This window comes from Populus alba, chromosome 3 (genome assembly GCF_005239225.2).
Source record: "Populus alba chromosome 3, ASM523922v2, whole genome shotgun sequence".
Lineage (NCBI taxonomy): Eukaryota > Viridiplantae > Streptophyta > Magnoliopsida > Malpighiales > Salicaceae > Populus > Populus alba.
This window is the reverse complement of record NC_133286.1, coordinates 4,068,592-4,086,856: the sequence shown is the minus strand read 5'-3', so window position 1 is coordinate 4,086,856 and position 18,265 is coordinate 4,068,592. Positions and strand designations below refer to the sequence as shown.

General features: G+C 29.4%; 1 protein-coding gene across 1 annotated transcript; it reads left to right on the top strand.

Annotated features, from left to right (window-relative positions):
• The first annotated feature begins 660 nt into the window (after positions 1-660).
• On the top strand, positions 661-5,102 carry LOC118045298 (cuscuta receptor 1-like). The gene is made up of 6 exons (XM_035053898.2): positions 661-997; positions 1,096-1,242; positions 1,328-1,486; positions 2,286-2,366; positions 2,555-4,614; positions 5,013-5,102. The coding sequence occupies exons 1-6, from the start codon at positions 661-663 to the stop codon at positions 5,100-5,102; spliced, it is 2,874 nt and encodes a 957-aa protein (XP_034909789.2).
• Positions 5,103-18,265: the final 13,163 nt, after the last annotated feature.

The window sequence follows — 18,265 nt, the reverse complement described above, 5'->3', positions numbered from 1 at the left end:
TGAATTGAAATGTAATAAAAATAAATCAAGAATACCTTTGCTAACATAAAAAGAAAAGAGTGTGTGTGTATGTTTTGTATTTGAAGTTTTTGTATATAATACTATAGCCACACAATCCATAGAGATAAGATTTACAATTATTTTGTGTTTATTATTATTGATAATTTATGTATTTAATTATATATATATATATATATATATATATATATATATATTATATATATATAGTGAGATGACACCATGCAAGTAGGCTCCTAAATAATTCTAAATTATGACGAGAGAAGTACAATTATAAAATTAAAAAGATCTTACGCGGAATCACATACGAATGTTCGATGACAATGTTAAAGTATTGCAACAATTTTTTTATTTTATTTTTTTATAAATTGGATAATTAGTAAGCAAAATGTAATTAAATGCAAATAGACTAAGTGCTTAACAATAAAATAAAATAATATTCAAATCCAAGAATATTCCAAAAAGAAATGAAATAAAGAAAACATCGCAAAACATAGAATCTGCACAAGATATGCAGATAAAGTCATGGAAATGGCCAGAGCGTAGTATAAATAGGACCTCCATGGTTGCCCAAAGGCACATAACAAACAGCAATATTCTACGTAGTAGTTCATAGAATTATCTACGATGATGATGAAAATAATGGGGGCTTTGATGTTGCTAGCATTGTTGACTTTCGTTGGCGAATGGCATGGTCGTTGTTATGGGTGTTTGGAGGAAGAGAGTATTGGTCTCTTGGAGATCAAAGCTTTGGATGGCTTTTACTTGAGAGATTGGGTGGACAGTAGTAATTGTTGTGAGTGGGGTGGGATCGAGTGTGATCCGACTACAAGACGAGTGATCCAACTCTGTCTTAATGGAGAAAGAGATTACAACTTGGGCGATTGGGTTCTCAACGCATCTTTGTTTCAGCCTTTTAAAGAATTGCAAAGTCTTGATTTGGGAGATAATGGATTGGTTGGTTGCTTGGAGAATGAAGGTTAGTTCAGTGTTTCTGCACTTAATTATAATAATAAAATAAATGAAGGTTGGTTGGTGTTTAATGTCAATTATCTTACTTTGATGATTCTCTTCCAGGCTTCGAAGTCCTATCATCAAAACTGAGGGAACTTGACCTAAGTTTTAACCGATTTAATAATAATAAAAGCATTTTGTCATGTTTCAATGGGTTTTCCAGTCTCAAGTCCTTAGATCTATCATTTAATGAGTTGACAGCTGGATCAGGTAGCTTCTATGGTAACCTTTTAGTTATCATTTTTTTTCTATGCGTTTATTTCCTTACAATATGTTATTGAGAAACATCATGCAGGTTTCAAAGTCTTGTCATCAAGGTTGAAAAAGCTGGAGAACCTTCATCTAAAGGGGAATCAATGCAACGATAGCATTTTTTCATTTCTAACTGGATTTTCATCTCTCAAGTCTTTAAGTCTTTCACACAATCAGTTGACAGGATCTGCTAGTCTCATTAGTAAGTTACATATAATTTCTACCTAACTGCTTTACGAGACATTCTTTTATACGGTTTCTTAATCAAGAAAATTGAGGACTTTATATATATTTAATAATTAATCAACGATAGCATTTCATCATGCCTGATTGCGCTAGCTTTCATCCATGAAGATTTATATCTATAGAGCTTAATTTGATCTTATCCATAAATTGTTTTTCTAATAAGACATGAAGAGATTAAAGTGAGCTAGCTGGACCAATACTAGCGAGGATGATTAAAAAATACATGTATAGAATGGATACCAAGTTATCAATTCTGAGTGGGCTTTCATCCCTCAGGGATTCTAAAAAATGAGGACTTTATATCCATGTAAAGATCAATTTTGTCACAACTCCAGCTCTAGTTTCATAACCGGCAACGTAGTAACGGTGTTGAAAGGACATCTCCATAACAAACATATTAAACAAATTATTTTAAAAACTTAGCATTTAATAATTTTTAAAAATATTATATTATTTAAAACAAATAAAACAAATAATTGTTCAAAACTTCTCATTAATAATTAAAACAAAACACTTATTATATTATCATGAAAAATGAGGAGTTTATATCCATGTGATGATCAATTTAATGATAGCAAATATGTGTTCGTGAGCTCATTATAATTAAATATAGCATTTTATCATTCTTTTTATGTATAATTTGAGAATCATATATTAATTGAGCAACATCGTCTCATCAATTCTAATTATCTTTAGTTTCTATCTATTATGCATATGATGATTATGACTTACTCTTAGAAACAACTCTCTTGCAGGTTCTGAGATCATATCATCACATTTGTGGAAACTCGAGTCATTAGATTTATCACGCAATCAGCTGACAGGATCTATCACTAGTAAGTTACATTCTCTTTATCATTGAGGACTTTATATCTATTTAATAATCAATTTAATTATAGCATTTTATCATGGTTGACTAAGCTTTCACCTCTATGAATTTATATCTATATGCTTTCATGTATCATTTTAAAATCTAAAAGATACTTTCATCACTATTTTGACTATTTAGAGATAAATTGTACAGGTTGGTGTGAATTGAAGAATCTGAAGCAGTTAGGTCTCGCTAGAAATAATTTTGGAGGTTCACTCCCAGATTGTTTGGGGAACTTGTCATCTCTACAACTATTAGATGTTTCTGAAAATCAATTTACTGGAAATATTGCCTCTGGTCCTCTTACCAACCTCACATCCCTTGAATTCCTCTCACTGTCAAATAACCTCTTTGAAGTTCCCACTTCAATGAAGCCTTTTATGAACCACTCAAGCCTCAAGTTCTTCTCCAGTGAGAACAACAGACTAGTAACAGAACTTGTTGCCTTTGATCATTTGATTCCAAAGTTCCAACTAGTTTTTTTTAGCTTGTCAAAAACAACGGAAGCACTCAATGTAGAAATTCCCAACTTCCTCTATTACCAATACCACTTAAGATTCCTTGATCTCTCCCACAACAACATCACTGGAATGTTTCCATCATGGTTACTTAAGAACAATACACGATTGGAGCAACTATTTCTGAGCGGGAACTCCATTGTTGGTACTTTGCAGTTGCAAGATCACCCATATCCGAAAATGACCGAATTGGATATATCCAACAACAACATGAGCGGTGAAATTCCAAAGAATATTTGTTTGATCTTTCCAAATCTGGATAGCTTAAGGATGGCTAAGAATGGATTCATGGGTTGTATTCCTTCTTGTTTAGGAAATATTAGCTCTTTGGAAGTTTTAGATTTATCCAACAATCAATTGTCCACGGTAAAACTAGAACTACTAACAACAATATGGTTTCTCAAGCTATCAAACAACAATTTGGGTGGGCAAATACCAACCTCGATGTTCAATTCTTCTACTTCAGAATATCTCTATTTAGGTGATAACAACTTTTGGGGTCAGATATCAGATTCTCCATTAAATGGGTGGAAAATGTGGATTGCATTGGATTTGAGTAACAATCAATTTTCAGGCATGCTTCCAAGGTGGTTCGTCAATTCTACGAACCTTAGAGAAATTGATTTGTCCAAAAACCATTTTAAGGGTCCTATCCCAAGAAACGTTTTTTGTAAGCTTGACCAACTTGTATATTTGGACCTTTCTGAGAACAACTTGTCTGGATATATACCTTCTTGTTTCAGTCCACCACAAATAACCCATTTGCATCTATCCAAAAATATATTGAGCGGTCCATTAAAATGTGAATTTTATAATAGCTCTTCCCTGGTTACGATGGATCTTAGAGATAACAGCTTCACTGGCTCAATCCCAAATTGGGTTGGCAATCTTTCATCACTGAGTGTTCTTCTTCTAAGAGCTAATCACTTAGATGGTGAGCTTCCTGTTCAGTTATGCTTATTAGAACAATTAAGCATTTTGGATGTTTCACAAAACCAGCTCTCTGGTGCACTACCCTCCTGTTTGGGCAATCTTACTTTCAAGGAAAGTTCCCAGAAAGCATTAGTGAATCTCGGATTTCTTGTACGACCATGGTCCATAGAAAAAGCTTATTATGAAATAATGGGTCCACCAGTAGTGGATAGTATGTACACCTTGGCAAAGCGTTATTCACCTAACTTTACAGAAGAAGCGATAGAATTTACAACTAAAAATAGGTATTATGGTTACAAGGGGAAAGTTCTCAGCTACATGTCTGGTATTGATCTCTCCAATAACAACTTTGTAGGAGCAATCCCACCAGAATTTGGAAACTTAAGTGAGATACTGTCATTAAACTTATCACACAACAATCTCACTGGATCTATCCCTGCAACATTCTCAAACCTGAAGCGGATTGAGAGTTTTGATCTTTCTTACAACAACTTGAATGGTGTCATCCCTCCACAACTTACTGAAATTACCACACTGGAAGTTTTTAGTGTGGTGCACAATAACTTGTCAGGTAAGACACCCGAGAGAAAATATCAGTTTGGGACCTTCGATGAAAGCTGTTACGAAGGAAATCCTTTCTTGTGTGGACCACCATTGCGAAACAATTGTAGTGAAGAAGCAGTGTTGTCCCAGCCAGTGCCTAATGATGAACAAGAAGATGATGGTTTCATAGACATGGAGTTTTTCTACATCAGTTTCAATGTATGTTACACAGTTGTGGTGATGACGATTGCAACAGTTCTCTACATCAATCCATATTGGCGACGTAGGTGGTTGTACTTCATCCAAGATTGCATAGATACTTGTTACTATTTTGTGGTTGCTAGTTTTCGCAAGTTCTCCAACTTTAGAAGATGAATTTGTTATGATTGTATGTCTAGCTATTGGGTGCTTCATTTGTAGTGTGCTGTCTCTAAGCTCAGCCTTTCTATTTGATTAGTTATTTTTGCTACAATATCATTCTCTCTTCCCCCTTTTCTTCTCTTAAAATCTCTCGTCCCGCATCATCATGATTGGTTGTGACATAGAAACCCCAGATAAAGATGAAAGAGAACCATGCTGCAAGCTTGACATATTGTTCTGCTGCATTGTTGGTATAGAACCTTGCACATTCATTGATTGCAACTGGGTATTCAGTTGATTTTCATGGGACTGCAATTGAGGAACTGGAGACTGGGAATGCTGCATAGGTTGCACATGAGGCTGGGGGAAGTTGTCCTAGCTGTAGATTAGGAATTGGCTTCCTGAATCTGCCTGGGTTTAGAAAACTTACAATATGCTTCTCATTGGAACCCAATTTCTCCTTGAAACTAGGTGTGAGTTTGTTTTCAGAGACCTGTAAGAATGTTATCAAGCGCTCCAACATGGCCTTGAATACCTTCAGCTTTTCAAGCTGTTCCAACTTCGGTTGTTACAGATGAGAGTCGTGCTGGAAAGCAAAGTTAACATACACGAGAATTAAAAATTGCATTGATCCTTCGTAGCAAAACATTAGTGAAACAAAGTGTTTCTATTCCACTTCTTCTGTGTCGATGCGCGGTTGGGGGGTGGGGTAGGTGAATAGTGCAGATGATACAGTGACAGGCAATGCTGATGAGGAAAACAAACTAATACAAAAGCTCAACATGGGGAAATTGCAGATAATCATGCATGCACAAATAATCCGAAAGAAATTTCAGAGACAATTTACCTGCTGTAACTTGGCAGCAATTCTCTGATACATTTCATTTATTTCAGGGAAATAAGTCTCCTTCGTAACTTTGATCTAGGAAGTACAAATAACCAGCAAAACATTATCGCTCATATGCTTGATTTCTTCAGGTGCCAGTCAAAAAGAAAGTAACACAAACAAACTTAAGGGAATTGATAAAAATAAAATAACAAAAAAAGGGCAGAGGACAGCATAAATTAGTTGAGATAAAAATAACAGAGTGGAATTAATGCTCGAAACTCAAGAGGATGTCGATATTGATGGAATGGAAAGATGCAAAGGACTGTGTAAGTACACCATTAGACAAGATTCAGGGGTTGGTTAAGTTCAGTTACTGTCTCCCTGCAAACTACTCATCATTGTTTTCTGCTGTTCTAGCTCAAGTCAACGGATGTCACTACTTTAGCAACGCTTTTTAGCCTTAGATCCTATGCATGACCCCATGGATCATTTACAACAACCATTCTTATTCCCGTTTTAATACTCACCTAAGCACAAGAAAAATGTCCTTATCAAATATGCAGTTATGACTTGAGACATTCAGAATTTCAACCTCATTTTCTATAAAATTCAATACTGGAAATTTTTCAGAACAAGTTGATTGCAATCGTGCAAATAACTCTTCACTTAACCAAAGATAAACTGTAAGTCATTCAGAAATAGTGCACTCTTATTTTTAAGACTATGGCATACATGAACTCCATCTAATGAACAGTAAATCACAGAAATTACCTTTTGATAGATCTACTCTTGTAAATCATCGCCTTTTGCATGTCCAGTATGTGCTGTAGAATCTAGGGATGCTACAAAAATTTCAATGCGGGCAACAAAAGATTAGAATTCATGTATTTTTGTGTGTTTTCCATATAAAGGGTATTTCTGTAATTTTCACACTTGCTGAAATTTATGGAATATTGCAAGTCTCATTTTATTTTCCATTTAGTATTTTATTATCCCAAAGTATAGCGAGCTTCATTAGGTTTTTCCTATTGTAGATAGGACTATTAGTATTTTCCTACAGAGGAATACAAGTCCTTTTTGGACTAGGAGTACTAGGAACTCCATCTAAACGTTATGTAATCATTCAAACAGACAGACAGACCCTATAAATCCAGAATGAGAGGTGAGCAGTTGGTGCAATGCACTGGAGGCCATCGTGTGGTCACAAATGCGTGTGTGATTGCAATGGTTTCAATAGCAATGCCATAAGTGGCAGCAGTGGCACATAAAGCTACCAAAAAGAGCATTACCTAGCATTTGTCTCTGAGAATTGGCAAACATAGTGGAGGGGATCCCTTGTACCATTGAACATAGTCTGACAAAAGCAAAAACATAACAGAAACAAAAAGACCAGCAGACAACCTGCGATCCCAAAAAAGCTGCAACAGCCAACTCAGTCGTGACAGAGCTGAGCATAACAGAAACAAAGCAGGGAAAAAAGGGCTTGATTCTGCATTGACAACAAAAATTGAGCCACGGCCAAACAAAAACTCTCTCCACAACCCATCAATCCTAAAAAAACAGGTGATGAAAGGCCAGCCAAGCAGCTGCAACAGCCAACCCACCCGTGTCTAATTTGAGATACATGAGCATGGCAGAAGTTGAGCAGAGGAAAAAGAAGATAAAAAGCTCTGCTGCCTCAAGGTACTGTTACAATTCACAGTTTCATGAGTTTCGATGAATCACATGATTTAGCTTCTTTTTTTTTTTTTAATAATAAAGTTTAATATATATATATATATATAAAAGAAATCATTTTTTTGCCGTGGATTGATATTTTAGTTTTTTTTTAATAATTTTTTTTGTTTAATTTAGTTTATTAATATTAAATTTTTTTTATGTGATTATTAAATTTTCATAATACAAATCTTAAATTTAACGGATTAACCTGGTTTGATGGGTCAATCAAGTGAATTCAGATTTTTTTTTTTCATTAGTTTTTTTCTAGATATAGATTTTTTGCTATATGTTTTTTCTTCATTTTAGTTATAGGGTTTTTTTCTTTCTTTCTTTTTAATTAATACTTTTTTGTTTGATTTAATTTGTTAATATTAAAAAATATATATATTTAGTTATTACAAGCTCATGACACAGATTCCAGATTTGATGGATTAACCTAGTTTGGCGAGTTAACTCAATTGATTTAGTTTTTTTTTTCTTAATTAGTTTTTTCTTCTAATTTAATCTTTTAATATTGATTTGATTGGAAATTAAACTTCATGATTTGTTTTGTTTGTTTGTTTTTTCATTAGATTATCGTAATCTCATGAGGGAAGGATTTTATTGTATCCCTCCTCGTAAAGCAATATTCATTGGAATAGTGCTTTGCATTCTTTTTTCTTTTCAATAAACTTTTTTTTGTTTAATTTTATTTTTTAATATTAATTTTTTTTATTTAATTGTCACACTTTCATGACACGACCTTGCAGCTAGACCCACATCCAAAGCTCTTGGGTCTGGTGTTACAGCCAAACCCAAGGCTCTTGGACTTGGTGTTACAGCTGGACCCACTTAAACTTGGGTAATGCAAGTTTAATATTATTATTAATATTACAAATATTATTATTTGTATTATAAATATTATTATTTTTATTATAATGAATATTGCTAATATAATAATTAATAAATTTGAAAAAAAAAAATATTAGTAGTTAATTATAGGTTTTTTTTTGCTTTTTTATTTTTAATTAATCTTTTTTTGTTTAATTTAGTTTGTTAATATTATTTTATTTCTATTTAATTATTACACTCTCATTACATGAATCTCAAGTTTGACAGCTTAACTTGGTTTGGCAGGTGAAACCAGTTAATTAAGATTTTTTTTTAGTTTTTTTTTCAATTTTACCTTTTAATATCAATTTAATTGAGAAGTAAACTTTATAATTTATTTTGTTTATTTTTCATTAGATTATTGTAATCTCATGAGAGGATTTTATTGTACCCCTCCTCACAAAGCACTATTCATTGGAGTAGCGCTCTGCTTTGTTGTTTTCTTTTCTTTTCATTTAATCTTTTTTCTTTTTGATTAATTATACAAGACCTTGCAGCCAAACCTATATCCAAGGCTCTTAAGTCTTGTGTTGTAGTCAGACCCACTTAAACTTGGATCATGCAAATTTAATATTATAAATATTACTCTTGGGTCAAGCATTGTAGCCAGACCTAAGGCTTTTAGGTATAGATTTGCAGAAAGACCTAAGGCTTTAGGTATAGATTTGCAGAAAGACCTAACACTCTTAGATCTTAACTTTTTTTAATATTTTTTTATGGAAAAAAAAATGACCCGCGGCATAGCACGGACCACGTAACTAGTATATATATATATATATTATATATATATATATATATATATATATATATATATATATATATATAAACTCATGTGCTTTTGACATAATCATTTTTATTTCGTTTTTATGTGTTTAAGAGTTAACTTTTGTATCATGTGACAATATAATATGCATTATAGTTTTTTTTCATTTTCATTGTATTAAATCAACATCGGAGGAAATTTAACATGCTAAAGTAAATTATAATTTATTATCCATAATAATTATTAATCCATATGGATGAAAACAATACCAAGAAACTAACACAAGCAAGACTGAGTGTTCCGGTCATAAAAATGGTATTAGTTTTAGTGTAAGTAATAGATTTGTGGTTCCACACTAATACGCAGGCCAAGTTTTTTTTTTATTATTGGTTTAGAAAAAGCCTCAATTATGAAAGTGTGTTTTAAAAAAGTGAAAAAAAATGACTCGAAATATAGATCTAACTAAGAAATTAAAGAAACAAGTGTAATTTAATCAGATAATAAAAGAACAAATAACGATAACTAATGGTACAATTAAAAAAAATCATGGAAACCTTTAATGAAAAGATCACCGAAACAAAAAAAGACGATGAAGCAATGATCTCACCCAATCAAATTAAAAAGAGGATAAAAATAAAAGGAAAAAAAATTTACTCGAGTCAACTTAAATGAGCATGTCAAGTATACAAACCATGTCATAAGACCAAGATAAACCAATAAAAAACAAATTAAAAAAAATCTAAAGTTTGATTCTAAATAAATCAAACATAGGGAAATAAAATTGATAAAAAAAATAAGACAAAAAAAATCAGCAAATTAGAAAAGATTATGAAGCTTAATTCTAAAACAACTTAATGCTAAATGACAAAATGTAAGAAATATTAAATTGAAAAAAGTTCATAAAAAAAACTCAGGCCAACTTAGACTAACCTGCCAAACTTATGGTCTATGTGATGAGATCAAGATAAAGTAATATAAAGGAGAGAAGAAAAAAACTTAATTCTTGAACGATTGAAGTGAAAACAAAAATTAATTACCAACAAGTCTAATATTGAAAGATGGAATAAAAAAATAATTTAAAAAAATTTACCAAAATAAATTCAACATAGAAAGATAAATAAAAAGAATTAAGATAACCCAGACTATTTTCAAAATTAGCAAACAATTATATAGAAAGAAAATAAATAAAAATAATGGAGTCTGATATCCAATTGAATAAATGTTGAAGAATAAAACTTAAAAAAAACATGAACTTAAAAAAAAAAAAAAAAAAAAAAAAAAAGAAGCAAACATAGGTGAACCTTGGGTTAATCTTTAAAACTTGCAAGCATTAAATTCTAAACACAGGCTCAATCAATAAGCTCAACTTCTGATCAATTTAATATTGAAGGATGGAATTAAAAAAACTATCAAAGTCAAAAAGTAGCAATTAAAATAATGGTGATCAAATTTGATAGAAAAACAAAATGAGGATGACATTATTAAAAAAAAATGAATTTAAAAATATTTAAAATAAAACAAATAGAAATTAAAAAAAAATGAGAACTTAATTCCCAACTAATTTAATGTTGAAGGATAAAATCGGAGAAACATCAATTTAAATAAAAATGCCAAAGTAAAAAAAAAAACAATTCAAAAGAATAAGGATTAAATTTGTTAGGAAAGAAAACCTAAGAAGGATAAAATTGTAAAAAAATAATTTAATAAATTATTTCAAATAAAAACAAATAGAAGTCAAAAGAATAAAAACTAAAATTAAAAGATGAAAATTTAAAAAAGGGATAAAAATAAAAAATAATTCCAAATTTATGAATTACTTTAAATAAAATAAATAATAAAAAAAACTGAATACGAAAGAATAAAATCAAAGGCTTGCTTAGAAATTTTATAAGGTAGGATTGAAATCAAAGAGGATAGATAAAGAAAAAAAAAAAAAAAAAGCAGCTGATGCCAAAACCAAAGTGTTGGCCATATGTGTTGTCACATCACAAAGAGAACGTTAAAACAATTCAAATGCTTCTACTAAAGATAATGTTTGTTACTGAACAACCCTGCATATAATGCTTGAAAGGCATATGAGTCATCCACTTGTCAGCATGTGGATTTATACATTAATAAGTTTTTTATAATAATATTTAATATTTATTTAAATATAAAAATATTCCTGAACCAATTGATATTAACTAAAAAAAAACATATTAAATTGATGAAAGGATGATAAAGCCTGTGGAGTTTGCCTTCAAGTGTTATTATTTAGTGTGCTATAAAAATTGAAAAGACTTAAAGCTTTAGATGTAAGTATTTTTGTTTAAATTTCAGGATTCAAAATCATTTTTGTCTAGCCTTGGGAATGAGGCTGGAAGTGGCAGGAGAATGTGGCACTGCTGTTTCTTTTCCACCGCTATGGCAGTGGCAGTCACGGTGGTAAAGAAGAAAATTTAGGGAAGAATTTTTTAGAAACGTGGTTGTAATTGTAATTTTAAAAAGTTTAAATTATTTTTATTAAAATTAATTATTTTTATATATTTTGAATTGTTTGGATGTGTTAATTTTAAAAAATAAAAAATATATATTTTTACATAAAAAAAATACTTTGCATTAGTTTTTATGTGGCTTTTGGTCATTTACAATGAAAAACTGAGGGGAAACAGTTTATATGGTGTCTGGTGTGTTTGGTTCTAAAAGAAACTACCTCGGTGGGAGTGTTAGCTGCCACTGGTAATGCTGTTGGCCAGGAGGAAGAAACGGAAAAGCCTGGTTTTGCTCCTGGTATGGTGTCGACAGTGAGAGAGATATATTTTTATTTGTGTGTTTTATGTTTTTGACAATAATGAACTAAGGGATGATATTCACATTTTTGTTGGTGAAAAATAGGTTTAGGATGATTAAGATGATAAGTATTTTTATTTAGAAATATATTAAAATAAATTTTTTTTATTTTTTTAAAAATATTTTTAATATTATCACGATAATTATCCACTCTCAAAAAATTATTTTAAAAAATATAATTTACATCGACATTTTCAACTACATTTCCAAGCACATGGAAGGATCGAAGCACATGTAAAGATGAGATGCTTTTTGTGGCAGTGGCGGCTGGGTTAGTAATAATTAATGGCTAGGTTTGTTTGTGTGGGAGAGGGGGGGGGGATTATTTAGGTATTTTTTTTATATGTAATTTTTAGTGGCTCCCCTGGTCTTAGGTTATTTTTTTTATGGCCTCCTCTCTTGGCCAGAAATTTTCAATATTTATAGGTTAAATATTTTATCTTTTCTTTTCTAGTTGCTTGGTTCTAAATAAACTTAAATTTACTTTAGTTTTTTATTTTCTTTTTTTATGCCTTTGATCTTTTTTATTTTCATTTTTCCTTTTTTTTATTTATTTTTTTATTTTGACTCTTTTTTAAAAAAATAATAATAACATCAACACCAACTTGATGAGAAAAAATAATTAACGTTAATAGTTGAATACATGAATATTTTTTTGGAATTTTGGATTCTTTCAAAAAGGCATTGAAATTATGCAAATACATCAAAGATATATTTTTAGGGTTTTTTGCTATATTTGAATTTAAAAAAACAAAATATTTTGAAAAGAAGGTTAAAATTAGGTTATGACAATTACTATAATTTTACAATACTTACTGTATTGTAAAGTACGTTAGTAAAGAAACAATAACAAATGTGAAAGCCTTCCATTGTCATGAGAAAAATCCACTAAAGAGATTTGATATTAAAAAAATCATGAGGTGGTTGTTCTTGTAGATATTTCAAAACTCAATTATTTTGAGAATCAAGGGTTTTCTCTTTATTTTAAAAAATGATGTTGTTATTGGGGGATCTATCTATTGTGTGAAGAATATATAGGATTCTTTATGAAATGTTTGTGTTTGGGTGACCTGCTAAAGGTTTGTGATTATGTGATCTGCTTGTTGTGTGGCAAATATCTAGGGTTTTTCATGAATAGTTCTATTTGGATGATTTGCCTATGATATATCATCATGTGATATGCACGTTATGTAAAATATATGTATAATTTTTCATGAATGGTCTGTGTTTGAGTGACCTAGTTATGATTTGAAAAATACCTAGGATTTCTATGAATGGTTTGTGTTCAGGTGTCCCATTTGTGATTTGTTTTAGGATGACTGCTTGTTGTGTGAAAAATATCTAGGACTTTTCATGAATTATCTATGATCAGATGACTTGCTCATTGTGTGAAAAATATCTAGGATTTCACACGAATGGTCTATATTTGAGTGACCTTCCCGTGGTCTACGATTGGGTGACTTGCACATTGTGTAAAAAATATCTAGGATGTTTTTATAAATGACTTATAATTCGGTGACTTGCCTGTTGTATGAAAAACACAAAAATATACACAATTGTAGATTCGTCTAAGTTCCAAGATAAACTCCCTTTGGTAAGGAGGTATTTGCCTTATCATGCTAAATTTTAATCATTCTAATACCTAAAATTTTTAATGTCATATTTATTCCTCTTTGTATCTTTAATACATTAGTATATACTTTACAATTTAATTTTATATCACCAAATATTAAAGTCAACAGTTTATTCATAATATTTATTCTTGTTAATTTATTTAATTTAATACCAGGAATATGCATTATATTATAAACTCCACACCCCAAGTATTAATTAAACAAATTAATTTTTTGTGGTATTTTTGAAATTTTAACTAAATTTTAATGGATAACCATAAGCTTATTATGATATCTATTTTTATATTTTTTAAAAAACATGATAAAAATATAATTTTTTTTGTTATGTATAAAATATACATGAAAAACTTATAAAGCATGATCGACAATGTTAAACCAATTCCACTCTCAAAATGTTTTGTTCTCTATTTTGTTATGCAAATAATTTAACATTCACATATTGTGATGAGCTTATTAAATAAATTAGGTAAAGTGATTTATGCGTATACATCAAATTTATTTTTTTTAATGAAAAATTGGTTCAACACTTATTTATTGGTTGAAATAGAAAATTGGCAACGACACGTGTTCATTTAGGCTAGTATTGACTAGAAAGAAAGGGCTGTATACTTGATTATTTTTAAGGTGGATGCATAGGTGAATCTAGATTTTTGGTTTAGAACCATAATGTCCATCATTAATGTATGTTTTTTTTGTAGCTTCAGTAGTGGAAGTTTTTTTAAAAATAGATTTTAGAAAAATTATTTTTAATTGTGATTGATTTAATTTAAATAGGTGTTAGTTAAAACTATAGTTAAAAACATTGTTTAATAAAAAACATGTTAAAAAATATTTGGTTAAAATTATAATTGAAGTTGATATTATAAATTAAAGTTTTTTGTAATTTACGTAGCAATTATAATACATTGAAATAATAACAATAAAGAAGAAATACATTGATTTTATTGGGATAAATGACCTTAACATGTGAAGAAAGAATAGCAATCATAATACATGTTGTTGGACCACAAATTTTAATGGGTTCCACAAACATATATCTATTTTTTTTTGTTTGTTTTTGTACTTAAAAGTATTTTTTAAAAAAATTATTTTTTTTTATTTTTTTTGTTTCAAATTAATATGTTTTGGGTAATTTTAGATCATTTTGATGCGTTAATGTTAAAAATAATTATTTTTTTTTAAAATATTATTTTGATATATTTTCGAGTGAAAAGTATTTTTAAAAAAACAATCATAACCCTATTTTTCAAGCACACGCTTTGTCCAAATATTTTATTTTTGTAATTTATTTTAAAAATAAAAAAATGCCAGGAAAACAAACATGTTCTAGTGTTGAGTCCTTGTGCACTGAGATATCATATATGAAAGTAAATTGTTTTTCAAAAAACATTTCCTAAACCGAGCTCAATTGTTATTTATTTATTTATTATTGCATATCGTTATTAATTATAGAAGGTTAAATTTTATAATTCCTGAAGGCCATCACATCTAATAATGTCTATACAATTCTCTAAATCACTAAAAGAAAAGAAGTAGGAGCGTTTTGTGATCTTGTATTCTTGTCATTTTGGTTTTCTCTTGTGTCCTCGTCATAGTATCATTTTGCTTTCTACTTGATAAGTTTTAATTTTTTTTCGAAGATTGGACTAAAAAGCTATTTCGGTCTTAACTACCAAGACAAGGAGAGCCATCCATGCAAATCAATTATTCGCGATGTGAGCAAATCCCAGATTGGAGAGGAATATGGTCCGTGGGTGCCCTTTATTAGAATTATATTTCTATTTATTTTTGTTTTATAGAGAAATTTTAGAAATGTAGGTTAATCATGTTTTTTAAAAAATTTAATTTTTATTTTTATTTAAAAATTATTTTTTATATATTTTAAATTGTTTTGATGCGTTGATCTCAAAAATAATTTTTAAAAAATAAAAAAAATATATCATTTTGATATATTTTAAAATAAAAATCACTTTAAAAAAACAACAATAATTATATTTTAAAAATGGACCCTTGGTTAAGGTGCTTTTACCTTGAAAAATAATAGAGTTACCTCATAGCCGCACCCACAAATAATATAAATACTATTGCTGCTTTAGCCTTATTTACAGCAATAGCTTATTTTTAGGCGGGCCTTAGCTTAAAAAAAAATAGATTATTTCCATAAATACATACGGTTATCTCCGATTCTTTTACCCATTAATATTTTAGAAGATTTCACATAACCTTTATTATCACTTAGCTTGTACTGATTTCAAGCATGGAGTGACTTCATAGTTAAGGACCTAACCTCCAACAAGGAAACCTCTTTGAACTGTACCTGGTGACGATGTTACAAACCAGAAAAGAACACGCAAGGCCACGCATATATGTTTTTGATTTTTTTAGCAAAATTCTCATTGGAATTCAGTAAGATTTTGTTGAATCAGAGTTGACAAAGAAAGAATCGATCATGTATGATAAACAAGGAATCTAAGTCCTAACCCTCCAAAAAGAAAATTTCAGGATGACCCTATAATCAAGAAATGCCAAGAAATTCAACTCTGCATAAAAAAGGAAAAGAGAGAAGAACCCTACTATTAGAAAATTATTAAGAAAATAAGAAGATCAACCATGTCATCATAGTATGTTTTATTAAGACTAGATATTAATTAGAGTCATAGACTGATATATATTATGTTTTTTTTTTTTTTTGAAAAAAAGCAATTATTCATAAACTAGGGTATAAAGGATACCTTGAAATATTATGTAGGTGCTTGTTAGATGACATTATACTAAATTGTCCCGCATGAGAAATCCATATAGAAAAATCACTTGTGTCTATGGAAAGGCTCACGTGAGAATTCTGTAAATAATCTTTAGACTTCAAATCACTAAGCTATCTTATATAGAGAATATTTTACTTTAATCATAACTACATGTTTTCTAAATAAAGGGTAACAAATAGAAAGATATTGAATATAAACATGAACTATATATAGGTGTTTAGTGATTAAAAGAGGACTCATCACCTTAGTTGAATTAAAAAAAAAAAATTATTTATTCTCAAATAGTATTGATTGTGAAATTCTTATACAAGATGAAATGAAATTTGAAAAGAATTTAAAAATTTTTATTCAAATAATCAATGACTATGGTGTTAAGAATAAATATGATTTAACAGAGCAAACATACTGCATGTTATAATATCTAAATTAAAACATTCTTCATGAATGAATAATAATTACACTGAAAAACTAGTTAATGGAAGGCCACATTAAACCATATTCCAATATTTGAAGGATCATGACATGTTACTGGATATTATACTTGATCTTCAAATATAAATCAATTAATTTTTAATTTTTTAAATAAATTAAATTATTTAATTTATTTAGTAATTCTATTTTCATAAGAATTATGATTTATATTTAAGCCAACTTGTTATGAACATGAGTCACACATATTAAAAACCCTTGGTCAAATTTTAAACTTAGATGAGTAATCAAGTGTAACTTGATTATAAATAATTTTTTAAGAATTGAGAACTAAAATATAATTAATACAATGAGTTACAATTCTAGACCTAAAAAATTCAAGTGATGAATTAATTAAATAAATTTCTAAAATTATTTTGAAAAGTATAAAATTATGCCTAATTTTTAGTTTTCAAGATTCCGTATTCTTGTCAATTTGGTTTTCTCGTGTCCTCGTCATAGTATCATTTTGCTTTCTGCTTGATAAGTTTAAAATGAGCTCTCAATCATTAAGGTCTATTTGGAATTATTGCAGTGATTATGGTTTAAAAGTATTTTTATTTATAAATAAATCAAAATGATATTTTTTTTATTTTTTTAAAAATTATTTTTGAAATCAATACATCAAAATAATCTAAAAATATAAAAAAATATTAATTTTTAGCAAAACAAAATAAAAATAATTTTTTTTTTTAAGGGAATGCCCCCTAAGTTTGTTTAATTTTTTAGAAGATTGGACTATAGCTATTTCGGACATAACTTCCAAGAGAAGGAAAGCCATCCATGCAATGGTTACTGATTTCAAGCATGGAGTGACTTCATGCTTAAGGACCCAACCTCCAACAAGGAAACCTCTTTGAACTGTGCCTGGTGACGATGTTACAAACCAGAAAAGAACACGCAGGGCCACTCATTTGAAAGCAACCAACCTAGTACTCTTTAAAAATACCATGAAAAGGATCATCTCCTTCATTGTTAAGCTTCCCAAACGACTGTCCTTTTGGAAAAAGAAATTAAGTGGATCTTTAGTCGTCGCAAAAAGAAGGATTCCCGAGTCCACACTATTTGACATCCCACCTGGATCACTTTAAGGCTCTGTTTGTTTGCAGGAAAGTGAATTCCGGGGAAAGTGAATTCCTGGAAAGTGAATTCCGGGAAAATATTTTCCGATATTTGGTAGTGTTATGGAAAATAAACTGGAAAATAATTTATTAATGAATTAATTTTTTTTTTCAAATTTATCTAATATATATATAAAATATTTAATCACTTACAATAAAAAAAAATGAAATCTAAAATGTATAATGATGAATTTTTTTTATTATATTCTATATTCATACATAGCTTATTTTATAAAATATAACTATATATATCATATCATATTATAGAGAAATAAGCTTGTGAAATTTTTTTTACTATTCCATGAAACTATTTATAATTCAATTACGTACGAAATACATCCGACAAAACCTATAGTTTTAATAATATTTTTAGCATGTAATAAAATTGGATAAAATATTAAGGTATAAATTCACTCTAAACTATTTTTTTTAAATATTAAAAAAATAACACACTTTTAAAAAAAAATCCCACAGGCAAGTGAACAGTGCAAGAGAATTGCACTGCTCACTAT